The 27,965-nt window shown below is 46.3% G+C and overlaps 3 protein-coding genes across 4 annotated transcripts in view; 2 read left to right on the forward strand and 1 right to left on the reverse strand.

The window, feature by feature from the left end:
• Positions 1-10,601, forward strand: part of Obi1 (ORC ubiquitin ligase 1) — a 48,833-nt gene extending 38,232 nt beyond the window's left edge. For both annotated transcript variants that reach the window (XM_052732526.1, XM_052732527.1), the window contains one exon: positions 7,896-10,601. In XM_052732526.1, coding sequence (XP_052588486.1) covers positions 7,896-9,438 — 1,543 coding nt within the window. In that variant the 3' untranslated portion in view covers positions 9,439-10,601. The remainder of the gene's footprint in view (positions 1-7,895) is intronic.
• Positions 10,602-14,801: 4,200 nt separating this feature from the next.
• LOC128107814 (uncharacterized) lies at positions 14,802-20,305 on the reverse strand. Its single transcript, XM_052734204.1, has 3 exons — positions 19,922-20,305; positions 18,269-18,305; positions 14,802-15,345 (listed from the first exon to the last, which is right to left on the reverse strand). The coding sequence occupies exons 1-3, from the start codon at positions 20,303-20,305 to the stop codon at positions 14,951-14,953; spliced, it is 816 nt and encodes a 271-aa protein (XP_052590164.1). The 3' UTR covers positions 14,802-14,950.
• Positions 20,306-20,438: 133 nt separating this feature from the next.
• On the forward strand, positions 20,439-26,518 carry Pou4f1 (POU class 4 homeobox 1). The gene is made up of 2 exons (XM_052732530.1): positions 20,439-20,699; positions 21,426-26,518. Exons 1-2 carry the CDS (start codon positions 20,577-20,579, stop codon positions 22,563-22,565), a joined length of 1,263 nt encoding a protein of 420 aa, XP_052588490.1. The 5' UTR covers positions 20,439-20,576; the 3' UTR covers positions 22,566-26,518.
• Positions 26,519-27,965: the final 1,447 nt, after the last annotated feature.

Here is a 27,965-nt window from a genome sequence, read left to right on the forward strand (position 1 = left end):
TCTCTTGTAGTGACATCTACATGCTCTAATGTGAAAGGTGTGTTTTTCTCCCCACTTGTCATTTCTTTTAGGTATCTTCATCCTCCTCAGTAACTGTCCTCAGCTCTGCGATAAGTTTCCTCCTATTAAGCTTTCCTGGCATATCTGGAGTCTTGTGACATTCTAACAGTCACTTATCTTTTTCTCACCCTTATTTTCACTGGATTCTGATTTTACTTCTTGTATTAATTCTGCTCAGTGCTATGCTGTGCCTTCATTTTTGTTTCTCTGCTTCTCTGAAATGTCATGAGAGGTATTTCACTGGGCGGTAAGGAGGCAGCACAACTAGTTTGCTATCCCTGTTCTCACTGCGTAGCAGGTGCACACTGCCTGGTCACCATGGCCTCTGAAAGGGGTGGCCTGTTTGGTTACTAATTGTGATATCCATCTATTATTTGTATCTTTTTGGGGGACTGGAAAGCTAGAAGTGGAAGGCTTTATGTTATGAAGTTACAATATAATATGATAACTGAAATTTGAGCTATATTGTTAGGAGACTAGTGTTATTTAACTGAAATAGGGTAATGTGTGTATATTGGAATCATGTTAAGCAAGGATATCAGTACTGAAAACTTTTTAAAAATATTTATTTATTTTATTTGTTGGTTGGTTGGTTGGTTGGTTGGTTGGTTGGTTGGTTGGTTGGTTGATTTCTCAAGACAGGGTTTCTCTGTGAAACAGTCCTGGCTGTCCTGGAACTCATTCTGTGGACCAGGCTGGCCTCAAACTCACAGAGATCTGCCCGCCTCTGCCTTCCAAGTTCTGGGATTAAAGACTTGCACCATCACCACCACTACCACCACCAACAACAACAACCGGCCAAAACTATTTTTAATACCTCATTTTATTTAGGATACATTTCTAGCAGTAGGGAAATAATGATTTGTGTAAGTTTTTTAGCGTCATCTTCCTATGGCTCCTCATGGTGGTTTCAATAGGTATGGCCCCGTAGACTCGTATGTTTGACCTATAGAGAAAGAGTGGCACTATTAGGAGGTGTGGCCTTGTTAGAGTAGGTGTGGCCTTGTCGAAGGAAGTATGTCACTGTGGAAACAGGCTTTGAGGTCTGTATGGTCAAGCTATACCCAGTAAGGAACACAGTTGTTTCTGCTGTAGAACTCTCAGCTCCTTCTCCAGCACAGTGTCTGCTTATACACCACCATGAAGACAATGGACTAAATCTCTGAAACTGTAAGCCAGCCCACAATTAAATGTTTTCCTTTGTAAGATTTGCCATTTCAAAAGTTTTAAAAGTAAAAATGTTATATATTTATCTTATTTATATGGATAAAATAGCACTTAGCAATACAGAAATCTTAAAATAGTGGGGAAATCCATCAACAATTTACATGCTACTTAAGAACAGGGTTCAATGTTAACATAATGATCTCTAGTGATAAACAGCCATGATACACTGCCAGGAATACAATACATACCAGAATGATAAAGGAAATATTAAAATTGGAAAAACAACAGCAAAAGAAAAAAAAAGATTAAAGATTACAATAGACACATGGTCACAACCAAAAAAGAGAGAACTGACTAGCCACAGAGGCATATCCAATGCTTCATAGCCTTCCTTCTATCCCAGGATAGTGTGATATCTTTTTTCTCTTCTTCTTTTCTTTTACCATATTTACTTGTTATTTTGTATGAGTGTTTATGTATGACTTGATGCTTGTGTCCCACGTGCTGCATGATTTAGACCAACTTGCTGGAATCATCTCTCTTTTCACCATGTGAGTTTCTAAGATTGAACTCGGGTCATCATCAGGCATTACAGCAATCAACTTTACCTGCTGAATCCTCCCGCCAGTCCAGGAAATACTTCTAACCAAATGAAGTATTTGAAAATGAAGGTACAAAGGAGAAGCCCTTAACACACCAGGTCTTTAAAGTCTCTGCCTCACAAATTGCCTTAAGGAAGCATACTAGGGAACAGATCATCAGCAATCATGTAGCTTTAACCTGAAGACACCTTTTTCTAACATTGCCACATCTTACTTTCTGCTTTGCCTTTGTGGTTTGGCCTCGGTGCTTCAGCATAAACCCGGTGGATGGTTCAACTCCAAAGACAAGGGTTCCTTGTTAAGCCAAGACTCTGGATCATGGGAACTTAGGGTTCTTCTTACGCTTGTTATTAACTAGATGGCGAGACAACAGTTCTACCAGAGTTAAAAAAGACACTTCGGAGCTCTACAAAGAAATGTGACAGCATGATAGAGCCATCTGCAGAAGACCGAGCATGCTGTAGTCCGTTATAAAGAACTTTTTAGAGGGAGGACCACTGGCAGGACAACCTGCACGCTCTTCTCACGGTGTTTGCAGTGAGTTGGCACAGACTCTGGGCCCTCTGTCATTTGGCCCATTTGCCAGAGTCACATGGATTTTAAAAGAAGCACCTTGAAATAGACTTTGATACCTAACTTAATACTTAGTAGCACTGAACTCAGATAGGCCAGAGCACAAAATCCAGTCCGGACTCAGAGTGCTTTCGCTTTGTTTCCACTAACTCAGTTAGTAGGTAAGAAAAAAACAGGAAGTCAAGATTCTGCTCCTGCAAGCAAGATGATGCCTGGTATGTACTTAGCCTGATGACTGATTCTCCTGTATATCTGCAGGAGGCAAATGGTTTTTCACAAATGCCACGCTCAGGGATGGCTCAGCAGGTAAAGACATCTGCTGCCAAGCCTTACAACCTGAACCCACATGGAAGGAGAGAACTGACTCTGCAATTTGTCCTATGACTCCCACAATTCATGCTGTGGTGGGACCACATGTGTGTGTACTCGCACACATGCTGATGCACACGCACAAAATAAGAATATGATAAAAAAAAATCTTTGAGGAAGAATGCCTTTCTGAAGTTGGTAGTCTTGCCCGTCCCCTATGCTTATTGTATTTAGTCCTTTAATTGGGGTTGTGAATGAGAAAGGCAAAAGTTTCTCAACTAGCTCATTACATAGATAATGAGACTTAGTTAGTTCTTCAGATACTAGGCTCTAATAATTGTTCTTGCCTTGTTTGTTTTCTTCTGGCCTCTTTGAAACACATTTTGTTCCTTCTTTATGAAAAGCTATGGAGGAAAAGTGGTCTTATGAACTCTGTTGTTAGAGATGTCCTTTCTTTGGTTGTCATGGTTGCTGTGAGATAGTGTCTTCTATATAGAACACAGAAGATACACCCCAAAATCTCAGCAATATGGATGCCTAAACAAGACTTTAAAAATGGACACCACCAATTGAAATGTCAACATGGAAGGAGGAGTTCTCACAAGACTTGATCTCTAGAAGAATAAAAACTAGGAGCAGTTGAAGGAAGGCTGCTGGGAGAGGAAGAATCGGTCCTTCCAGGCACAAGCCCCTGTAGGTCTCAGTAAATAATTTTAAAAAGAAAAACAAGTATTCAAAAACAGTCAAATTAATAAGACTTTCATTTCTCTGTATTCTAGTAGGGACAGACACATGCTTTTTTTTTTTTTTTTTTTTTTTTTTTTTTTTTTTTTTTTTTGGTTTTTCGAGACAGGGTTTCTCTGTGTAGCTTTGCGCCTTTCCTGGATCTCGCTCTGTAGACCAGGCTGGCCTCGAACTCACAAAGATCCACCTGGCTCTGCCTCCCGAGTGCTGGGATTAAAGGCGTGCGCCACCACCGCCCGGCTCAGACACATGCTTTTGCCTTTGAATCCTTTCCTCTCATCCAGAACCTATACTTCAGTTAACATTGGCAGGCTCAAAATCCTGTAAGCGTCTCTAGATTCTGGCAAAAATGCATTTCCAGTCTCAGTTCCCAAACTGTTCACAGTGTTTCTCTAGCATAATGAAGCCTTTGGCCATCACTGCTACTTTGAAAATCAAAGCTTTTTGGTCTCTAATGGAATGTTTATAAAAATGCACCATTTTGAAATTTGCTAAGGAAAAGGAAGTAGTGTTAAATGATACTTAGAAATCCCTCTGGCTTGCCTTAGCATTGCTTCATTTAATGGTGTGTACTCTGGAAATATCTGGAATTAGTAGGAATAAGAGAGTATTAAAAGTGAAAGATAAATAAGCCCCTGTGTTCATTATCTTATTTTGTGGAAGTACGCCATTATATGTGTTAGCTTAGTTGTTATTTCTGTGTGAGAACTTACGTTTTGCCAAATTTAATAAAAGTGTCACTAAAACTTCCCTGACCCCCGTATCAAAAATCCATCTATTCAGTCTAACTCAGGTGAAAAGGAAAGCTCTCTGGACCTGGCTGTAAGAATGCTGAGCCTATAATTAAAAGGCTGTGCTGTATAAAGTCTGCAATAGAAAGCTACATGCCATTCCATTGCTTTCCGTATTGTAAATAAAAAGAGAAGTCACATGTATGAAATATATTTAGTGTAGTAATATGGTAGCTATCATAATATTCACACATGAAAGGATAAAGGGTTTAGCTTATTCACCCTATAGTGTTGGCTCTGCCTTAACGAGCTAATGTAGCTTAAAATAGGAGGCTGATACTTACATCAGATGTTTAACCCCGACTCCTGTTTATCATGGACTTTCTTAAGCATCTAGCAGTGGATGGAGACTGAGAGGCCCCCTATCCCAGGCCCATGAGCTGTAATAGAGGAGCCAGAAGACAAATCAGTTCTGTCAGTTCACCCATTAGCATGGTTAGACAAATTCCCATCACTCAGTATTTTATGCTTGTGAAGTGTTAAAATGGAACTTTGGGGTTCTGAAATCATTGACCTTGTAGAAAACAGCCTAACTTTTTCAGTGAGTTGTACTTTGCCTGTCCTTTGGGCAGGGGTGGAGGAGTGCTTCTTGTGAGTCCTTTTTTAAAACTTCCTTTTTATTCTTTGTGTCTTTCAAATTATGCATCCCGATTCCACCCATCTCCCATCCCCTCACATCGGCCCCCTGTCCCTGCAACCCTCCCAAAAATAAAACAAAATTTAAGAGGGGAAGAAAGGGGGAGAAAGTGTGTGTGGGGAAAATCTCATCGTGGAAGCTGCAGTGTGACACAGTGAGTCACGTGGTAAACCCCTTTATCAATCAATGCATCTTTACATGCAGGTGTTCATGGCAAAGAATCATTGGTCTAGTTCGAGGCCCCTGGTCTCTGCTACACCATCACTGCTGGGCCCTCACCAGGACTCTCCCTGGATATCAACACATAACCCTGGTTCTGGGTAGTTGCAGGGTTGGTCAGACCACCAGCTCTCCCCTGTCTTCACCTCCAGGGTGAGCTCTCCTGCATTACCCTGGTTAGTTCACCCCTTGCAGCAATGAGCATGGGGTGGGGCCAGTTCTCCTACTTTCACATGCATGTCCTTAATATATGTTCAGATGCTGATGTCTGTTAGTTTTCCACAGCACTTCAGCATTTCTCTCCAAAATACAATACAAAAAATATGACTAGGAATATCACTGACTTCATATCAGAACCTTTATACTTCACCAGGCTGAGTTCGAGGCCAGCCTGGTCTGCAGAGTGAGATCCAGAACCGGCACCAAAACTACACAGAGAAACCCCGTCTCAAAAAAAAAAAAAAAAAAAAAAAAAAAGAATTACGTAGGGGCTGGGGAGATGGCTCAGTGAGTAAGAGCTCTCACCGCATAAGCACAGGGATCTGAGTATAGATTCCTGGCACACAGAAAAAGCTATGCCTGGGCACATGTACTACTGTTGGAAGCAGGGACAGGAGGACCACTGGAGCTTGTTGACCAGTCTAGCCAGAATACAGCATGCTCTAGATTCAGTGAGAGACCCTGTCTCAGCCAATAAGGCCAAAAGGGAAGAGGACACCCCATGTCCTTTAGCCTCTGCACTTTCACACACACACACACACACACACACACACACACACACACACACACACACACACACACGGAAGCATTCCTTATTTGTCACTAGTTCCCAGTGACATCCATAGTGTCTGATGTGTTATCTAGTAGCATTATTTGATTTTTAAATCATCTGGTCTTTTTTATGTGAAGATATCTGTGTTATAAAGTCTGTAGTTAAAAATGAATCTCTGTGAGTAAATGTAAGGTTGTCATTTTTGCTCTTTGCATTAAATAAACATGCTACACAGTTTTTCCATTTAAAAACATGCAGGTTGAGTATGCCAGAATAGTTTCAATCAGGAACTCACAAACGTGTTTGCAGAATGCACTCCAAAGTCTTTGGCCACCTTTCTAGAGTTCTCTTGCAGATCATCTACAGCTCTGCCATGGACTATATTTAGAAGCCAAAGTGTTTTTTAACAAAGAAAAGCTTCTGATATTGCTTAACTAAATGCTCATAGTCGCAAACTTTGTCTTAAGATGAAGAGGTTTGCTCCTTTAGTTTTTGTTTTTATTATGTCTCTTGCTTTTGTCTTGCATTTTGGAAGTTGAAGGCAATGTGCTCTGGGAGTTGAGTTAATTGCATTGAGCAGATCAATATTCAGCAATTGCGTCTTTTAAAGCCCTTTCTATCCTGAGATGTGATGATTCTATATTTACCTTTGCTCTTGCTGTTTTCTGTCAGTAGCAAGAGAGCAGAGATCATGTCAGTGCTCTGCTGGAGAAATGGGCCCGGAGTTTAGGAGGTGACAGGCATTGAGTGGCTGTCTAGGACATGTGATTGACTACAAGGTACAGTTGCTCTTGGCTCCTTGTGCTCTTTCATATGTTTTAAAGCAAATACATTCCCTTAGTTGTAATCATTGTTGTAACTAGGAAGAAAGAAGACAAAGATGGCAGTTTTTAGAAGATACCTTCTCAGATACCTTCCTGCAAACAGCTCCCAAATTCTTAGAGCTGGTTAGATGGGAGTTATCAGGAAGATGGCTAAAGCTCTGAAGAAGTGTGAGGAAGTGAAGGGGTTTTTCTTGTCTCCTCTGCAGGCAGTTTCCTGTAAGAGTTCTCCCCCATTATCAGATAGAATTAACTTAGGCATTAGTGGTTTTGCACTGGAATAGTCTGTGCCTCTAGCCCCAGATGTACCCCTACCTGTACTAGCTGCTAAAATCATTTTCTCAACTGAACCCAGTACCCACTCTTGACGGAATAATGGAAAATAGATAGTACTGGGTAAAGAGTGAATTTTTGATGTTCTTTCTAGTAATTCTCAAATATTCCCTTTCAGAAAGTATAAAAATGTTTTTATGCGTAGTATATTGGAACCACAAGCACTGACTTCGTATTTCAAAGTTGGAAAAAATGAGATTGATGTCCTACACAGTTGTAAAATGCTGAAAATAAGGAGAGCTGAAATGAATTAAAGCCTAGTGTTGAGAAAGGCCAAGAAAAAGCTTCATATCAACAGTGACTGTAATTGAAAGGGTCCAAATAAGTATTTAAAACCTCCTCTCCTGAGTCGTCTAGGATTTCTGAATTTCAAATTGACATTTTATGTTTGACAAGGTGACATTGTATAAGAAATGTATTGTAAAACACTGCTATACGATAGGAAAATGATTGAATGTAAATATTTCAAGATGTGGACCACTGTTCAAATGTTATCATAAATCTTTGCCATTGTTTTAGGGGATAACTCTTCGTGCATATGTGAGCTGGATTGATAGCCAGCTCCTGGAAAGGAAAGCATCAGTGGATTTCTGCCTTTGTCTCAAATATTAGTCTGACTTTACCACTAAAATGTCTTATTAGATTTTTTTTCTGTTACGTGCTTAATATTGTGCATTATGTAAGTGCAGTCACTTTCTGAAGGCACTACACTAGCATTGCTTTTGTCCTATTCAGTTAAGTGTTTTGAAATGTCACTGTTACATGATTGGAACTTTCACTATTATGTGGGCTGGGACAGTTTGTGTTTAAATTTTGCAAAGAAAACAACCCAAGCTGAATCATTAACCACCCTTCTATTCTTTTCAGATTTGGAAGGTTTACCATTGCTGCTCTTCAGTCCAAAGTAGAACAGTATGAACGTGAAACCAATCGCCTCAAGAAAGCTCTAGAACGAAGTGATAAATACATAGAAGAGCTAGAGTCTCAAGTAGCACAACTGAAACATTCAGATGAGGCAAAGGGAGAGATGGATGCCCTTTGCCAGAGGGCACCCTCTGCAGATGGCAAGGGACCCAAAGGCAGCGACGAGGTTGTGGCATCAAAGAATCAGGGTGACAGTGCCAGGAAGCAGGCTGGCTCAGCCACCTCCATTTCGGCTTCTCACCTAACAACACCTAGCAGCAGACTCGCTGACACCAGTTCTGTCAGACAGGAAAGCACCAGCAAGACTGAACCAAACTGTCCCAAGAACAAAGACAGGTACCCCAAGCCCACAGAGATGCTGCTGGCTATGAGGGAGGCACCAATGGATACTTATTTGGAAGGAGAGTGGGGCAGTAAGCCAAGTGACTGTGCACCCTACAAAGAGGAAGAGCTTTATGATCTCCCAGCTCCTTGCACTCCTTTGTCCCTTAGCTGCCTTCAGCTAAACCCTCCAGAAAACAGAGAGAACTCTGTAATCAAAGCAGGGAGTTCCAAAAAGCATGCAAACCATCTGAGAAAACTGGTATTTGATGATTTTTGTGACTCTCCAAATGCCTGTAATAACAATTCTTCAGAGGATGATATAAGTAGAAGCGAAAATGAAAAGAAATCAGATCGTTTTGCTTCTCCCAAGTCAGGATTTTGGGATTGTTGCTCCACAAGCTATGCCCAAAGCTTGGAGTTTGACAGTTCAGAGGGGAATATAATAGCAAATTCTGTTGGACAAATACCTTCAAAATTGAGTGAGAGGTCAGGCTCATGCTTGTCTAAGAGACTAAATTGTATTCGCTCTCTTGAAATGAACCGGACAAGAACATCCAGTGAAGCATCCATGGATGCTGCTTATCTTGACAAAATCTCTGAGCTGGATTCCATGATGTCGGAGTCTGACAACAGCAAGAGTCCTTGTAGTAATGGGTTTAAGTCAGTGGAGCTGGAGGGGTCCTCAAAGTCACCTCGGGGCAGTGAGCTTCTGGAGGAACCTGACAAGCTGGAAGAAGGCTCCAAACTGAATCTTTCCAAAAACGCTCTCACTCCTGATCAGTTAGAAAATGGAAGTGAGTGGAAACCTACTTCTTTTTTTCTCCTCTCTCCATCTGACCAAGAGATGACTGAAGAGTTTTCTCTCCACCCCACTTCTAATTCAGGCGCCAGTGAGATCAAACCCCAGAGCTGTTTGTTTCAGACAGAGTTTTCCCAGGGTGTTCTGTTAAGTGGTTCCCATGGACTGTTTGAAGAGCAGAGGTTTGGGTCCTCCTTATTTAAGATGTCCTCAGAGATGCAGAGCCTTCACAACCACCTTCAGTCTCCATGGTCTACTTCCTTTGTGCCTGACAAGAGGAATAAGAATGTGAATCAGTCAACAAAAAGAAAGATACAGAGCAGCCTTTCCAGCGCCAGCCCGTCCAAAGCAACGAAAAGCTGACTCACCAGAGAGATGTCCTTGTGGCTTTGTCCTGAAAGGGGTGTGGATGCTTGTAATATTACTGTAGTCACTTCATGAAGGTTCTACACAATCCTGAGCTGATAACCGTCAGTGAAGTGTCAAGTCAGAGAGGCGGGTTGACCTGTCTCCAGGGTACTTCATCTTGAAGAAACTTTGGTTTCTTTGGTTTTTTTCATTGGTGATCTTTCTTACCAGAAAGGTTAGGCGGAAGGGTTTCATTTGTCTCTGTATTGTTTGTTGTTTTGTTTTAAATGAATGTTTATATATCTGTATTAGCTAAATGTTGTTATCTCATATCTTATTTAACTGTTAAGTTTGGTGGCCTGTTAACTGTCCTCAGAACTTGTGTTTCTTAGAACTTTCGGTATTGTCTGCACCATTCTTTAAAGCTATTTCTAGAGTGGAAATGATTTTGTATGTCCTTTTTTATTTATGTTTAGTGTTGGCCTAATTATTATGCAAGGCCATGCTGGAGAAATGGTACTCTGACCATAGAGTATTCACTAATTTTTTCTGAGGTTTTACATAGTTACTTATAGCTTGTTTCATTGTGTCCTGTCCCTTTTGTGTGTGTGTGTGTGTGTGTGTGTGTGTGTGTGTGTGTGTGTGTGTGTGTGTGTGTGTGAAGTTAGAAACTGTTATGTATTGACAGGCATGGATCAGTTGGGTTGGGAGGAACTTGAACATCCTAGCTTCATTTTCCAGATGTGTAGGTAGAAAAGCAATCTGTTAGGTTTTTGATCCATTGTGTCACAGGAAGTCTTTATGTGATAAAGTTCTTGTTTGCATGTTACTGTTCACTGGGAACTGTACGCATGGGAGCCTTTTTGCTTGCTCCATTCTCCATCCAGAGGAAAAAGAAGTTCCTATTGGCTAATAGAATATCGATTATGTAGGATTTTTTTTTTTTTTTGTGAAAAGTAACAAGTGGGAATGGGAATATGTAAGAGCTAAGCACAACTTTTAGTTTAGGCTTTAAAAAGTACATTATTTTAAACATGTTTGGTATGCCCATATAGGCTGTAAAAATGTGTATGCTAATAACTTATCTAATGTGCACTGAACATTTTACATGTATTGTCTTACCTTAACACTGCATGGTTTTTTATGTGAAGTGAATAAAGGATGCCATATGCACTACATGTCTTTGATGTCATCTCAGATAATGAATTAGCCTTGGATACTATCTTCAATTCATTTTAAAATACAGCTATCAACCCAACTGTGGACCTAAGGTAGTATATGCCTGTTTGTGTTTGTAGTGCAGAGACTAGAGCCCAGGACCTTGTGGACGCCAGGCCAGTCCTCTACTTCTGAGCTGCAGCCTTACCTGCACCTGTTTTGGAAAGGTCTATGAGAAAAAAAAAAAAAAAGAAAGAAAGAAAGAAAAAGAAAAATCAGAGTTTTATAATGTTCCTACGTACATTTTTTTTAATAAAAAAAGGTACCCTGTGCCACAAGAAAATGATCTGAAATTCAAATTATGTTTCAAAATAAAGGCTTATTGGGACGCCGCTGCACTGTAAGTGTCTGTGTCTGCTCCTAAGAGGAGCAGGAGCAGGAGAGTGGAATACTTGCAGCAGCAACTGTGGCTTGGAAAGCCTAAAATATGTACTGTCTGCCCTTTTCCTTAAGAATTTGCTGACCCTTGTTATAGTAGACTCTGAGGATTCAAGGAAACCATAAAAAATACAACAAATCACTTTTATGATCTAGAGAATCATGTTCTCCACTTTTAGAAGAAACAATAACCAAGGGGAGAAAAGCTAACAGGGTAGTATTTGTTTTATCATACATATTTTCCAGGAATTCATTTCTTTGCCATGGTAAAACTAATGGATATTTTCAGAGCTAGTGACAGTTTAAACATCTTTGATGATACAGTTAGTTATACATTTAGAATTCATATAGAAATTAAGGATGTTTGTCATGGTAAATATAAGAGTGCTGTAGCCTGAATATCCCCCAAATTACGTATATTGAAGTCTAACCCCCAAGGCACTGATATTAAGAGCTGGGACCATTGGAAAGTGATACAGTCGTAAAGGAGTGGTGTTAATGACCTTGCACTTGCCTGCCTCTTCTAGACATAGCCAGTAGCCACCATCTTTGCAGCAGAGAACAGGTCCATATCAAACCCTGTATCTTCTGATGCCTTGAATCTAAACTTCTAGCCTACAAAACTGCAAGAAATTTCTATTTTTTTCCTATGATCAGCCCAAATGGGCCAAGACAACCTCACAAATTCCATAATCAAGAGTGTGTCTATTTTTAATAAGTTTGCATACCACCATTATACCATGGAAGTTGAAATTTGTAGCCTAGTTTACCAATGACTAGCCTGGGTGAGTGCATCCTTCTTGGGCCAGAATATGTCTTAGCTGCTTACCTTCAAAAGCATCCCTCCATCCTCCCTAAGACCATATTTATTACATTGATGTATATTAAAACCATTCTCTTCCTCAACTACAGAGGTAATTGTATAGGATTTGACTGCAGTCACATTCTTGTCTCCCTTACTCTCAGTATCTGATTTCATAACAAACAGGTAGTTTCACAGATTTTCAAATGTGCATACTATGTCCACTCTGAACAAAATGCCATTGAAGGGTTGGGAATGTAGCTCGGTTGGTGAAGGCCTTTCCTGGCATGCCAGTGGCCTGGCCTGTGTTCCATCCCTAGCACTGCCTAAATCATATGGTTTGTTAGGATGTCTGGTGGCACAGTTGTTGAGCACACGGTGCTTTTCATGGATCACACCACTGATCCCAGCAGTTGGAAGGTGAAAACTGATGAGCACAGTTCAAAGGCAGGCAGGAGCGATGGCGCAGTGATTAAGAACACTAGCTGCTCTTCCAGAAGATCTCTTCCATTCTCAGCACCCAGGCAACTCAAGGGATCAGACAGCCTCTTCTGGCCTGAGGGCACGTTTGCATGTGGTGTACAAACACAGGCACAGCAAGCACACACATAAAAGTTGTTTGCTTGTTTTTGTTTTTGTTTTTTTTTTAGTTCAAAGTCATCCTCAACTACACATCAAATTAAAGGCCAGCCTGTGATACAGGAGACTAAAAAACACAAAACTTAAACACTTGAAGCCAAATATTTTTCTAGCCTCCATTTCATGATTCACTTTGAAAACTTCCAATTTGTGGAAACCCAAGCAGAGTTAGTAACCTCACAGCTGGAATGGTATGGAACCATAGCTTGGAGCTGGATGTCCAGCTGCAGAGGAGATTATCTTCCTTGTCCACGTTTGTACCAAAAGAGAAAAGAAAAAGAAAAGGTGAGTGTGGTTGGAGTTTCTCAAGGATTCTTTTTAATGTGTCTTGGGAGTGTTCGTGTGTTTCTAAGTAACATTCAATTTCTGCCTGTTTACTTGAGTCTAATCTGGTTTGTTAGGACGTCTGGTGGCACAGTTGTTGAGCACACGGTGCTTTTCAGGATTCCCATTAACTGACATTTGTATGAACTGGACCTTCCCCATTGGTTCATTTCACTTAAGCTATCTATCTATGTTGGGAAAAGGTAACACTTGTCCAGACACACTTGGTAAGGACAGTTCATGTTTTTATAGGAACAGCTTTTCATTGTTAATCTCTCTAAAAAAAAAAAGCTGTATCTACATAGCTCTCTAAACAAGATGTTAGAGGCTTCTTGTTAGGACAGTAAAGTCCTCTTAATTAAAAATCTCCATCCCATTTAAAAGTTAAAAAAGTTTTATTGAATTAGCTAATACACACACACACACACACACACACACACACACACACACACACACACACACACACATCCTGAAAGAGGACTAAGCTTTACAGCCCCCTGGTTTCTAATCTGCATGGCCTTCCTCTTTTTGCTGTCTGTTGGCTTGAAACAAAGGCCCCACTGAACAAGGAAAGACCTTGGTCTTGGGCTGTGTAATGTTTCAGGACCAGATTGTTTCTGCAGACCTGATGATTTCTAGTATTAAAAATGTAACACATACAGGGGATTTTCTCCCTCATGCTGTACCTGTGGGTGGTATGTGCAGAGAGTATCAAATTGAAATGAACAGTTCACGGTGTGCAGCCTGTTAGACTAGAAGAGTTTCCCAAAGCCTCACAGAAGGTCTTCCATCCCTGTCTGTGGGAGTCCTACAAAGCAGCTCTTGCCTATCACTATGTAACCCGATCCCCTTAATAATACTTGGCAGAGAGAAAACCTTTTAAGCAATGATCTCAGAGTGCAGAGTGAACATTTATTGCCTAATTCTCGGAACCCTACTCACAGCGAGGAAGCATCTATTAAGGCGCAGATTTAAGAATCCATCTGGAGCACAGCTAGGGTGAACTCAGTTTGGTGTGACTGTGGCAGTCTAGAACACCTTGAGTTGCAGTACCTCTTTCTCAATAAGGTCTCTGGTTATGTGATAGAGAGCAGCAGGCGGTCTCTAATAAAGGTTGGATGGATTAAACTGTTGTGTAGACCTGAGGACTTTTTGTGTTAGTTAGAATACAAAGACCCATTCTCCAAAGGGCAAAGATTTGCTTCAGGCTTTTACCAAAACTTCTGTGAGGAGAGAGGATGGGATTTTGGTCCTATTTGATTCTTACAACATAGGTGAATGGTGAGGACGTCTGGGAGCTTCACAGAGGTGTTTTCCCCTTAGAGTCTTGAAAGGTAAGAAGAGTTCGTTCAGAAGAGGACCTCTCTTCTGCATGTCTGAAGGGGAAATGTTTTTCAGCAGCCTTCTTGGAAGAGGTACTGAAGGCAAAGCTCCTAACGACAAAGGGTTTCCGGTATTGCTCCAGCCACAGCTTTCAAGTGGAGCTTTGCTCCTCCTCTTCAGAATCCCCCGAGACTCTGGGTCTCGCTCCAGCCGCCTGAACCGGCGGCCTGGTGACGAGACAGCGACTCCCTAGGCGCTGGGAGGCTTTGGAGATGGTGGGCTGGCTATCTGCTGTCCATTAAGGCGAGCTTTGGCCCTCTGAGGGCTTGGGGAAGGTCACCCCAGGGTTTAGGGTGAGGAGGTGGGATCTGGCCCACCCGCAGCAGCTCAGTCCCTTTTCCCACCACTCATCCCTAGGAACTCAGCCATTTGGGATCCCTGCCAGCTTCCCCTCTGCCGAGCCCTCCCCTTCGCAGTCACTAGGGAGGACCCACCCGGCTCAGATCCTCCAGCCCAAGTTTCCCGCGCTCTTGAGGGCACTCTTGGCTGGTCCTTCCCAGGCCGCATTCCACCAGTCGGTTCCGTGGTTTCCTTTCATTTTATTATCACTCTCGAAACCTGGCGATTAAGACGCGAAACCAACAAAGAGTTTTCTTTCCACCTTAACCTTGCACACAATCCTTTAACAAATTAATTAATCCTAATGAATTAACACTTCATTTATTTAAACGCGCTACAGTCCATGAATTAAATTTTCATGCAGTGATTAAAGGCTGTTAAAATATGCATGATTTCGTTAAAATTTTATAATAAATCAGGGCAATGTGTTACATGACAAGGCAACTATTTCCCAGTCCCTCGCAAGGGGCTTTGATTTGTGCGGGCGGCGGGAAGGAGGGGCGGCTGGCGGCAGCGCAGCGAGCAGGAGAGCCGGGCGGCAGGACCCAGCTCTGCACTCCCGGGCTTGGACTGGCTGCCTCGCGGTTTCCTCCACGGCTTCCAGACCCTCGAGGGATCGTTTCTGGAGGCCGAGGGGAGCCAGCGGAGGCCGGCGAGCGCGCCCTTCTCCATCCTCAGAATGTCCCTTGGGCGGAACTGCTGGTCCTCGCTGGTAGCGGTAGCGCGTCCCGAAAGCAGGGGAAGTGTGTGTCCCGGACCCAGCGGCCGGTCAGCGGTTGTCTGACACGGGAAGGCTACAGAACTTGCATCGTGTCGCGTGGGGTCAGGGGCCAGCGTACCTGTGGACGAGTTTGTGTGTCGTTGTTTTTTTAACCCGGGGACCTGGACGCGCCTTCTCTGAGCAGCGCGCTCCTGTAGCCTTGAGCCCGCAGGGCGCAGATGGAGCAGTGGAGCCTCTGTTCTTCAGGGCCCCAAATCCCAGAGGCCGGTGGCCTTGCTCAGCGGACAACAGTGATCATTTGGCCTGCAAAAGTAACAGTGTCCACTGACAGGCAGGGAGGCCCAGCACCGGTGAGGGGTGTTCTCTTGGGTCTCTCCGGGAGGGTTTCCTAAGGTAGGTGGGTTTGATGAGAGATCAGAGTGGAAATGGACACAAATCTCTATACAATGTAACCAACGCTAAGCGCAGTGACCTGTAATGAACTTACTTGGGATGCCCAATCCTGCTGCCAGGTCACCTTTGGGTGGGGTGGCCACATTCAGTAAGATGCCCCCAAAGGAAGTTGCATCTCAGCTAAATGGCCAGAAAAAGGAGGAGGGGGTGGGGGAGGAGGAGGAGGAGAGGAGAGAGTGGAGAGAGAAAAAGAAATTTTGGCTTTTCCCTCTGTTTTACTTGAGATCTCCCCTTGGTCCTAACTGCTGTCTATCCGAGTGCGGACTGAGGAGTCTTGGAAAAGACCCGGGTAGACCCAAAGCTTCTCAGGCCTGGACCTGGCAGACCAAGGGAGGCAAATGTGAGGGGTGGGGGTAGAAAGCAAGGACAGCGGCTTCCCGGAAATGCGCCTGGAGTCCTAACGTGGCATCGCAGGGTTCAGCTCAAGGGTGCACTAGGCCCCCGTGGACCACGCAGGACACGGTTACCAGCCAGCCCTGGTCTGGGCCGGCCCTGCCCCGTCCAGAGTCCCGGGACCCTAGAGAAGGTCCTGGCCCTGGGCAGGGCTGGCAAGGCTGAGATGCTCAGGGAGGAAGCTGTAAGAGGTCAGGCACCTCCCTGGGGAGGCGGTCCTGAGAGCACACCAATCCTTCCCAGTGCAGCTTTGGAGTGAGGAGGCAGGGGACTGTCAACGTGAGTCCTCCACTAGGCCACCTCCAGCCCTACCTAAGCCTACATGCTGTCTATCTGGCCCTTCACGCTGTGATGCCTGGCCTTTGAAGCTGGCACTCTGGGCCTCTGAGTTGCCTATGAACGCTGATCTCTCGCTGAGCCTGGAAAAGTGTCTCATGTTAAATTAGACAGTGCCTGCAGATACATGACTCCCAGAGTCTGGGCAGCACCGCCTGCCTGCGTGACCTGTACTTCCCCGTGTCACTCCCACCACACCTGCCACCGCTGTCACCACAAATACCCTCTTCCTGGGGCTTTCCCCTGTTCATAGACTGTCACCCCCTGGAGAGAAGCCACGGAGTTGGAGACTATACCGGAAACTCCGTTTCCAGCGTCCTGTTGGAAGGAACAAGCTAGTATCCAGATGGGCAGCAGAGGTCATGCTCATCTTCCCGGGTGAAGGGTGGGGCCAAGAGGAAGAGCGTTCTCCCCCACGGAGCAGCACTTTGCCCAGGTCCTCTGTGTGTCCTCACTCTAACTAACCAGTGTCTCTCTAGTTCTGTAAGGGGTGCTGCCAAAGGAGGAGGAGAAAATTAATTAATGAGGCAAAGAAATGTGTCTCTGATCCAGATGATAGACTCCCTGTCCCTGGGGGCAGAAATTCCTTGGAAATCAATAGCTGTGCATTCATTACCCTCTCTTGATAAAATGCAAAGCTATGAGATGGAGAGGGGGTTGGCGGTAATCTGTGTTGGTCATTAAACGAGAAGGTGGGGGGAAACTGCCCCAGAATTCATGCCGAGACACAGACCCTATGTGGGCACCATTAACCCAGGCAGGGGCCAACTAGTTAGAGCCCTTGCCATGCCAGCAACACAAAACAGTGGCATATGGGAGGGCAGTGCCTAGGCCTACCACCCTTTCCTTTGACCCTTCCTAAGGAAGTGTCCCAGGGTAGCGTGGAGCTGAGGGTATGCAGCCTGGGGCAGGATGGCTCTCCAAGCATCATTTTGTACTACTGTGTGTCAATCTGGCATCACAAATCCTACAGCTATAGCACACATAACCTCTTCCTGTTGCTTAGACCTGTGCATAGATCATAAACATCTAGAGATCAGACACTGGTAAATCACAGCTCCTTTTAGCTCCACTGCCTTGTACTGTCCCAGATCAGGGCTGAGCAAAGGTTTAAGGAAGGAAGAGGAGAAGCTGGCCAGGGGACTATGAAAAGAACAGGCAGGGTGCATCTGCCTAGGGCAAGCACATTCTGTTCCAAGTGCAACCTTCTAAGGAGACCCCTTCCCAGGTGTTGCCATCCCCAGTCAGCCTTGGCTTGTTGTGCACTTCCTGACTTTTTCTCTTGTCCCTGGCCCCATCTCTTCTTTAAGTACAAGTATTATTTAGTAAATCTCTGTTTGTTACAAGTGTCACGGTGGAAAACAAAATGAGGCACAGATGACCTTTGGATTGGACCCATATTTCCAGTCCCAGCAAAAAGGACAGGGTAGAAGTCTGGCCTTACTCAGAGAAAGAAAAGTACTCCAGTTGCCAAAGAGAGGTGAGGGAGGAAGGGAGTCTTGGGATGGTTAATCCCTGACTTCAGAATATTGCACCTCCCAGCGGGGTCAGAAGGTGAACTGAGGTTTGCTTGGGGTAGGTAAGGACACCATGCCCTCCAGCCCCCTCCCAGTGGATCCATCTGGCCACAAACCTGTTTGCCTTTCAGTCTGTCCTACACCATTTAAGGTCCCTAGAGGCAAGCATATCCTAGGGACCTGGGAGTCCAGACTGCTGGAGTTTGCTACTAAGAAGGCAGGGCATTCTGTCCTACACCCCACAAGAGAACACGGGGACCCACTGCAATGGGTGTCAGAAAGGATTAGGTTAAGATTAGATTATGCCCGGCCCCCCGGTGGGACAGGGACCAGAGGACTCACTCTTTCCCTCCAGCGACATCCCGCTCATGGTCCATTCCTGCTGAGATAAAGTTGCATTTAGCGCTCCCTGGGGAATCACATAATGGATGAAGAAGTGGCTCCTTCTTGCACCAGCAAATGAACATCCTTCTCACTTCTCTCTCAGGCTGGAAGAGAGGGAGGGGGTGGGAGGACAGAAAGGAAAGAAAGAAAAAGCCAGGGACGCCTGTGGGCTCTTCTTGCAATCTGAATAGCCTGAGTGGGTATCCTGAAGACACACACATTTTAAAGCAAAGGAGAATAAAATCTGCTGGACTACAGATTCAGGTTTACAGAAGTGAGATCTGCCCTTTGGTGAAAACGCAGACCTCCTTGGTATGTGAGTGACCTGAAAGATTATTTATCTGATCTCTGCTTCCCATAAGCAGTTTCTTGCCTCTCTCAAGCTCTCTCACTAGCAGATGTGATAACATCTGGACCGTTATTATCACCCTAGGCAAGAACTGTGTCCTTAGGGACTTAGGCACCCGAGCTGAGACTTCCCTGAGAGGCCCTTGATCTTTCTGCTACATGAGAGAAATATAACAGGTTGGTTAATTAATTTCTTCTTAGGTCTGATTTCACAGTCTTCTTCTTCTTCTTCTTCTTCTTCTTCTTCTTATTATTATTATTATTATTATTATTAAAGGCTAGACCAGACAGGTACCAGTTCCTCCAATCTGATTTGAATTAATATTTTGAATTACAATCTCCTATAAGTTAGCTTCATCCGGTATCCTGGGAAAGAAAAACAATATAAGCAAGCAGAGATAAAACGCCAGGGGCCAAAACGATGCAAAAGAAAGTCCCCTTTTCAACATCTCATTCTCCCTTCTCTGGAGTGATTTTCTTTTCCTGGAGTTTCCAGCAAAAAGTGTGTGTGTGTGTGTGTGTGTGTGTGTGTGTGTGTGTGTGTGTGTGGGCGCGCGCGCGTGTCTGTGTGTGTGTGTGTGTGTGTGTGTGTGTGTGTGTGTGTGACCGGAGAGGAAAAGATCCTCGGCTACACCCTGTTAACTATTTTTCCCTTTTGATGACAAGAAGCCTCAGATCACCTAGCGCTGCTTTGAAAAGTGAGTTTGTACACGGTGAAAGGAGACAAACAATAAGAGAAACGCACAATTTCATTTCAACAGCCTTTCCCAAGTAGAAAGCACAGGCTCCTTGTGGCTCCTAAGTGACTGTCACTGGTGGTGCCTGACACAGTTATATTCACAACAACAACAAAGTATGCAGAGAAATTAAATTACGGGGAAATCAATAGCGTCTGACTGCTTCAAACAACTGTCTGTCACGGCTATTATTCTCCAAGAGCCTATTTATAAACCATGAAAGAAACAAGTTCTGCAGCATAAAGACAGCGTCTTTCGCATCGCGTTTCTGTGTTGTTATTTTTCACCACATACAGAGGAATGCACGGGCATAATTTAACATCCAAATGCTTCTCTGTATACATTATATAACAGCTTGTTAGGCACCCAGTCGTGGAGGTGTGCCTAAATAATGCGCATATATTCTGGGTATGCGACAGGGTGGGAGGAAATCACACACACACACACACACCACGCACACACACACGCACACGCACACACATGGATGAGTGCGTGCATCCTCCGTCTTCCTCCAAAAGATGCCTACCCTTAGACAATAGCTGGGGCCTCTCTGATCTTTGCAGACCCGCGGTGGAAAAGGTGAGGCGTGCAGTGCGCATGCCTGGCCAGCTACAGGTGCATCACCTGCCTTGTCCTTGCTGGTGGTCACTATAAGAGCGGCTCCCACGCGCTGCCGGTGGCGGCTCGACGAGCGCGCGCGCGCTCGCTCGCCCGCCCGCCCGCCCGCCCGCCCAAGCACGGCGCCGCGGCCAAGGGAGAACGCGCGCCAGACGGACGGAGACAGCTGATGCCTGTCAGCGCGGCGGCGGCGGCGGCGGCGGCGGCGGCGGCGGCGGCGGGGCCGCGAGCTCTCGCGAGAGCTCCCCGGGCCGGCCGCGAGAAGTGGGGCGCAGGTGTAAGAGGAGTGCATCCCGTCGGCGCGCTGGGCTAGAGCTCTTGGAGGAGCGGGCTCGCGAGACCTGCGCGCGGGCGCTCTGCGCGGTGCGGTCCGAGGCAGCGGCCGGCGGGAGCGGCGGCGGCGGCGGCGGCGGCGGCGGCGGCAGCCCCGCGGCGAGGCCAGTGCGAGCCGCCTCGGGCCGCTGCGGCCGCAGCCTCGGCGGGGAGGCCGGGCGAGCCGGCGTGCGCACTTTGCGGCGGACTTTGCGAGTGTTTGTGGATAATTTCCATGCCAAGCCGTCAAGATGATGTCCATGAACAGCAAGCAGCCTCACTTTGCCATGCATCCCACCCTCCCTGAGCACAAGTACCCGTCGCTGCACTCCAGCTCCGAGGCCATCCGGCGGGCCTGCCTGCCCACGCCGCCGGTAAGCGCCCCCCACGCCCGCGGCCCCGGCCCGCCCGCCCGCGCGCACGCCCCCTCCCCCGCTCCGAGGTGCTGCATGTCGGGGGGCTGCTGTGTGTCGCCCCGGGGTCGGAGTTTTGTTTTATTTCTTTTCTTTTAAGAGGGGTCCCGCTGTGAGGCACGTGTGTCCAGGGGCGCTTAAGGTCGTGGTCCGTCTGCCCGTGCCTCTGTCCAGCGCCCGCGACCCGCGGGGCAGCTCTGGGGCCGTGACTCTCGACTTTGCTCCACTTCCTCTGTTAATTTCACGCCTGCACAAGGCGATCTCTAGGCTCGCTCGGGTGTGGAACACGGGTCCTTAGCTTCGAGTTACATCTCTTCTTTTTCTTCTTCTTTTCGCCCTTTTTTTCCCCCGTCTCCCGTTCCCTTTCCCGGAATGTCTTCCTGTGTCCCCTTCCTTCTCCGCCCTTCGCTGCTGCCCTGTCCCCTCCCCTTGTGTTCCCCTGCTCCTTCTCAACGCGTCCCCGACTCCTCCGTTCACCCGGCTCTTCCCACCCCCGTTGTTATTTTGGTTGCATTGTGTTTGCCTTTTTGCCTGTGCTTTTTTTTTCCGGCGTGTGTGTTTGTTTTTGTGTGCGTGTGGTTTTTGTTGTTGTTGTTGTTGGGTTTTTTGGTTTTTGTTTTTTGGTGGTTTCTCCCCCTTTTCTTTCCTTTTTTTTTTTTTTTTTGGTTTGGTTTGTGTCGCCTGCAGCTGCAGAGCAACCTCTTCGCCAGCCTGGACGAGACGCTGCTGGCGCGGGCCGAGGCGCTGGCGGCCGTGGACATCGCGGTGTCCCAGGGCAAGAGCCACCCCTTCAAGCCGGACGCCACGTACCACACGATGAACAGCGTGCCCTGCACGTCCACGTCCACCGTGCCCCTGGCGCACCACCACCACCACCACCACCACCACCAGGCGCTCGAGCCCGGCGATCTGCTGGACCACATCTCGTCGCCGTCGCTCGCGCTGATGGCCGGCGCGGGGGGCGCGGGCGCGGCGGGCGGTGGCGGCGGCGCCCACGACGGCCCCGGGGGCGGAGGCGGCCCGGGGGGCGGCGGCGGCCCGGGCGGCGGCGGCCCCGGGGGTGGCGGCGGCGGCGGCGGCCCGGGGGGCGGCGGCGGCCCGGGCGGCGGGCTCTTGGGCGGCTCGGCGCACCCGCACCCGCACATGCACGGCCTGGGCCACCTGTCGCACCCGGCGGCCGCGGCCGCCATGAACATGCCGTCCGGGCTGCCGCACCCGGGGCTGGTGGCCGCGGCCGCACACCACGGCGCGGCGGCGGCGGCGGCGGCGGCGGCGGCCGGGCAGGTGGCGGCCGCGTCGGCGGCGGCGGCGGTGGTGGGCGCGGCGGGCCTGGCGTCCATCTGCGACTCGGACACGGACCCGCGCGAGCTCGAGGCGTTCGCCGAGCGCTTCAAGCAGCGGCGCATCAAGCTGGGCGTGACGCAGGCCGACGTGGGCTCGGCGCTGGCCAACCTCAAGATCCCGGGCGTGGGCTCGCTCAGCCAGAGCACCATCTGCAGGTTCGAGTCGCTCACGCTCTCGCACAACAACATGATCGCGCTCAAGCCCATCCTGCAGGCGTGGCTGGAGGAGGCCGAGGGCGCCCAGCGTGAGAAAATGAACAAGCCCGAGCTCTTCAACGGCGGCGAGAAGAAGCGCAAGCGGACTTCCATCGCCGCGCCGGAGAAGCGCTCCCTCGAGGCCTACTTTGCGGTACAACCCCGGCCCTCGTCGGAGAAGATCGCCGCCATCGCCGAGAAACTGGACCTCAAAAAGAACGTGGTGCGGGTGTGGTTTTGCAACCAGAGACAGAAGCAGAAGCGGATGAAATTCTCTGCCACTTACTGAGGAGGGTGTGAGGTGCCGGGTGGGGCAGACTGGGGAGCTGAGGGGTGCGTTTCTTCTCCTCTGGCCTACTTCCCCTCATTTAGAGTGTCCGTTATCCTGCCTGCATTTGGGGAGTCCCTTTTCTCGCCCTTTCCTCAGCCCCACTCTGCACCCTGCCCCAACCGTTCCCCAGCCTAGAGGACAGGGGTGTTGGATGTGGAGAAAGATGGGATGGTAGGAGAGAATTGGGAGGCATTTGGGTGAGCACGGCGTGGGGGGAAGGAGAGCACAGACTAGAGCCGGGGGGTTTTGAGGAGCAGGATGGTTCTGGGGACTAGGGTGGGGGGGAAAGATGGGGGAAGAACCGGGGATGGACCGTTTTCTTGACCAGAGACACTTATCAAAATCATCTGGGGACCAAGGAACTATGTACAAAGACAAAACTACCAACCGCCACCAAAAACAAAACAAAATATAAAACCCTAGACAAATAAAGAAGGGGAAAATGTCAAAGAAAGATGCTTTAGGAATTTAAGTCCGGGGAGCAGTGTTGTGCAACTTCATTTACCCTCAAAGGAAGAGAAAAGAGCAATATCATTTCTACCACCGCCCCAACTCACAAGTGAGTCATAAGTGAAAACCAAGCAAACTGGAGCATGGAATTCCGGATAGGAAGCTAGTTGTTCTGTGTTTAATTTTCCCTTCTGAAATTTGACATCCTCACATCCATACCCTCTTAGATTTATTTCCCTTTCCAAAGAGATTCCAAGGCTTTGCCCCAGCTCAGGAAGGCTCTGGAGCTTAGCTGAAAGGAGTTGGGAGACTGGCTGGTTGTATAAACTGAACCTTCCTTTCCAGGAGGCGGATGCCAAAGTCCTGGGGCCTGTTCTTGGCCAGGTGAGGATCCTTAGGCAATGAGAGTCTGAAAGACAGAAATTAAGGTCTCTGAAATAAGTGTTTTATTCTGGGATAATTACATGATAACAACTACATTATGATTTTCTTCTTTTTCATTTTTGTTCATGTATCCATGAACAGATTATCTGAAAATATTTTTTTTTCTCTCAACCCCACTTATAGAACTTTACCTTAGCCGGCCCTTTGTTTTTTCATTCCGGATTTAAACTATCTGCTGAGTTGACATTCCTTGCTATTAATTTAAATGGAATGATAGGGTGAAAGTCTTAGGAGAGGAACTTCCATTTTTAGTTTTCTCCCCTGAGTAAGACTCAGCCTACTCTTCTAGGCCCTCTTTCTCTGCCTCTGGGAGAACATGAAGTTGTTGAAAAGCTGAGAAGTTTCTGCTTTCATTTGGGGGCAGAAGTTGGCTGTAAGAAAAATCACCCACAATCCCAGACGAGAGGAAGACTTTAAAGATATAAAGCCCCCCACCCCCTCAATTTATTTGTCTGAAATAGGTCTGCACTTCCCTGGGGAAAGCAAGACACTTGTTTCCTTCTTGTTGTTGTTATTCAGGGTCATTTAGTACTGGGGATAAATGTTGAGTTGCAAAAACTTTAGTTTGCACTATGAGTTTCCAAAATAGAAAACATATATGGTATTTCATACTAACAACCCAAGCTGCTGATGGATTTCAAAAAAAAAAAAAAAAGAGACAGTTGAAGGTGGTTTGGTGAAATGCCTGCTTTGTGTACAAGATACTGTTTGGATCTCACGTGGAGATGGTTTGTTACTATCCTTTAACCTTAACTAAAGGTGACCACAGAACAAATGAGGGGGAAACACTACTGTTTAACAAGACTGAAATCATGCATGATTCGAGAGGTGCAGAAAGAAATACGATTAGGTCTTACTCTGGTTAGGCGTTGTTTTAATTATGTTGTATATCATTGTTTGCAGCACAAACATTCTATGCATTTGAAACTGAGCACTAAACTGGGCTAGCTTTCTGGTAGACCGTTTTGTGGATAGTGTGATTTCACAGTCTACTGCCTGTTTCCACTGAGAACACAGCATTATTGTAAATATTTTCTTTCGTGCACAGGCTCACACAGTGGTTACAAACTGCCAGTGTTAATCCTGCAATGTCTCACTGACTGCCGCTCCTGTCCATGTTGTGTCTGCAGAGCTTTCTCCTTGGTTGTGTCTTTGCTCTATTGCCCCCCCCCCCTTCTATCAGAACCATTTCTGTGCGCCAACATACAACAGGGAGATGTGTCCCAGTACACTTACAAATAAAACATAACTGAAAGAAGAGCAGTTTTATGGTTCGGGTGCATTTTTGTGTTTACATTGAGCCAAGTGCTGGTAGAGCTGTTCAACAAATGAGACAAGACAACCAAAAACACCAAACCAAACCAAACAAACCCTTAACCAAACAAATTAACAACAAACAAGAAGGGGGAATAAGGGGACATCAAAAGAAGCGGAAGGATGAGATAGATTTTTGTTTTTGTTTTCTCTAAATCAGAATTAACTTTCAGAAAACTGGTGCTCCGAGTAAAATGGATTACTTGCCCATTTTTATCAGTGTTTTAATTTTAGTTACAGAAACTCTTAAGCCACAGCACTCGATTTGGAGTGGTGATGGAAAGTTGTAAATAGCCAGGCACCTGAAAAGCATTTAGGTTGAATCAGGGATGCAGGCATCTGGGTTTTGAATGTGCTGTTCTACTCTAAAGACACTTCTAAAAAATGTTGTAACTGAATGACTTTTCGTTGACAGTTAATAAATTTTAAAATTATCCTTTGATTTGTCCAGATAACTTGTCAAATGCTTCTCTTGGAACATTTTGCATACCACTTAATGCTTCAGATTGAGAAGAGATTCTCTATTTTTGGTGACCTGGTACTAGATCAAATGCCAAATGGACAACCGTTCTTGGTAGTTGGGACTGTATCCTCTGAAGTCATCCTATTTTCGCCAAATCTTTTTAATTTCACCGGCATATCTGTGAAAGAAAGGTGTTGTTCAGAAAAGAACAGTGCATTTTAAAAAGGTGTGATTTTAAAACAGTTGTTAATATTTTAAAAAGCGCTAGAGGTATTTTTAAAAATAGATCTCTTCCATCAAAATTGATTTGTTTCTGTTATTGACTTGAAATATCATCAGAGTTTCTAATAAAATACATTTGTAAAAGAACACATTATTTTATAGAAAAGTATGACCAGATTTCATTGTTGGAGATCCAGGAATGAACAAATAAAAAGATTTACAAAGGTTGTTTTTCTAATAATCTGCTCAAACAGAAATGTTGCAGGCAAATACATTTGTATTATATAATGATGGATAATGTATGTATTAAGAATTTAAGCATTTGTTTTGTATTAAGTAAATCCTTGCCCAGTACAAAAAAAGAGACTATTATGTTAATAAAACTTCATGAAAATGCATTGCTTTGCAGGGTTTCCTATTTTATGTAGTAGGAAACTGTGCAAAACAAAACAAAACAGAAGTTTTGCTTTCTGGTGAGGGGATGTGTATACCGCAGGAAGGAATGATATGACTCTTCTATGTCTCCTTTAACTCTCAGCCCACGGAAAATTTAAAACAAAACTCCCGAAGAGATGGCAACGGTTTGCTGATCTGTGGTAGTTTTGGTTTTCAAAGTTCTCTGGTTCCGAAAGTCTGGAATTCACAGTAAGGGGATTTCTCCTGGATCTGCTAGTGGGTGGAAATAAAAGTGTGTGATTCTGAACTCCTCTAAAGAACACAAGTTTCAGAGGGTTAGGAGAACTAGGCTCTGGTTCTGTTTTAGATTCTCAAGACACGCAGCAGCAGAACAGGAAAGAGAAAGAGAGAAATAGGCATTAAATGCACCCGCCACAGTTATGCTACTTTCCTCTTAAATTGCTTTCCGAACTCTTCCTTGGGTTCTGTTTTTTTCTGTAGGTCTAAGAAAGGATGCCCTCAGCATCCATCAGCTAACTTTTAGATAGATTTTTGTCCAATGCGTGTTCTGAAATCACTCTCAACTTCAAATATAAGCTGTTAAATAAACCGTAGGCACCCACTGCCGTGATTGTATCGGTTTTTACTTTCTTGGGATAATAAAATTGCGTGGGTCCAGTTCTTACACTTGGTCTTGCAGAAAGAGAACCCAGAGCACGACTCTGAAGGTAAGTCCCAGGCTGAGATTCACCTTTTTCCCTGGCCTCTCCACTGGAGTGTCACCTGCCCAAACACCCCTGTTCCATCTTGCAAGTGGGTGGGCTTTCCTTATTTAGTGCTTCAAGTATAAATAGGAGCTTTTGACTGGCTAAAACCAGTGTTCCCAACCTTATTCTAAGGGTTTTGATGGCCAGAGGGGAGGTGACGACCACAATTATACTGGATAATGTTCTGCCATCGCTTTCATTGCGACACCAGTCTTAGCCACACCAGAAGAGCCACACAATCCTCGTGGGCTGTTTCAAAGGAGGCCACCAGCTTAATTGATTTTTTTTTTTAAAAAGCAGCTGAAATCAAGTTCTCGCGGGGGCCTCTTTTTCACCTGCGAGATAAGCCTTGTCGCAATAATTACGTTATTTAATATTTGATCAAACCTTCGCGCCTCTGCGACTTCAGGCGCGCAGCACGGCCGCAGTCCAGCCGGGCACGTGCGATGCGGACGCGCGGCCACCCCACTCGGGTTGCCTTGCTCTCTGAATAATTCATGGCCTGAGAGTTCTGGAAATTAATAAAAATGAATGATAACAAGAAGCTAATTAAAAACTTTCTTAATTGTTGTCAAGTCAGCTTGATGGGAAACAGCCTTGGGTGACTCCATCCATGAAAACCGGCTGGTGCGGAGGGTGGCGCTGGCCGTCCGAGCGCTCCTCCAACTCCGGATGACTGCAGAAACAGCTGGCGGGGCTGCCTGCTCCTCTGCAGCTGCCTTTTGCAGCCCACCCACCTCACCTGCCAAACTTTTCACTACAGGGCCGGTAGGTGCAGTTCCAAACCAGAGTAACTGGGTCATATTTTCAGCAGGGTGGGGTCCCCCTACCCCCACCCATGAGAGCTTCTAACTTTCCCTTGCAACACCCACCCACGCGGGGGTCCCAGAGCCACCAAATGCGCGGCTCTTGCGTCTATAGCCAAGTGACCGTAGTAGGCACTGTGTGTTTGCCTCCACCCGCCAGCCTAGAGACCCCTGGCCCCTAGGTTTCCAGCAGCTAGCAGCGGCAGCCATGAAAGGACGGCCGAACAGCCAACACTTCCCCGGTCCGGGTCAGCATGCAGCCAGGCACCGCAGGACACGAGTGGGTTAAATGCCCAAGGCCAAGGCAACCCGCGCGCGTGCGCAGAGGTGGCCACCGAGTGGGGACTGCGGCGGCGGGGGCGAGTCCGGGCGGACTCTGAGCGCGTGGAGCGCGGCGGGGGAGGGAGCAGAGTCCGCACATGCGCACTGAACGCGCCCAGGGCCCCTCCGGGAGTCAGCTGCGGTTCCGGTTTTCAAAATTAGGCGCTGTCAGAGG

Source organism: Peromyscus californicus, unplaced genomic scaffold, assembly GCF_007827085.1.
Source record: "Peromyscus californicus insignis strain IS unplaced genomic scaffold, ASM782708v3 Scaffold_12__1_contigs__length_115047231, whole genome shotgun sequence".
Classification (NCBI taxonomy): Eukaryota; Metazoa; Chordata; class Mammalia; order Rodentia; family Cricetidae; genus Peromyscus; species Peromyscus californicus.

Bases quoted from the DNA above. Each gene is read 5' to 3' on its own strand.
- LOC128107814 (XM_052734204.1), bottom strand. From the start codon at position 20,305: ATGCACTCCTCTTACACCTGCGCCCCACTTCTCGCGGCCGGCCCGGGG. The intron at 18,306-19,921 runs GTAGGCATCTTT...TTATCTCAGCAG, and splicing joins GCCCCAGCTATTGTCTAAGG to GAATGGACCATGAGCGGGAT. The intron at 15,346-18,268 runs GTGAGTCCTCTG...ACTCGTCCACAG, and splicing joins GATGTCGCTGGAGGGAAAGA to GTACGCTGGCCCCTGACCCC.
- Pou4f1 (XM_052732530.1), top strand. From the start codon at position 20,577: ATGATGTCCATGAACAGCAAGCAGCCTCACTTTGCCATGCATCCCACC. The intron at 20,700-21,425 runs GTAAGCGCCCCC...TGTCGCCTGCAG, and splicing joins CCTGCCTGCCCACGCCGCCG to CTGCAGAGCAACCTCTTCGC.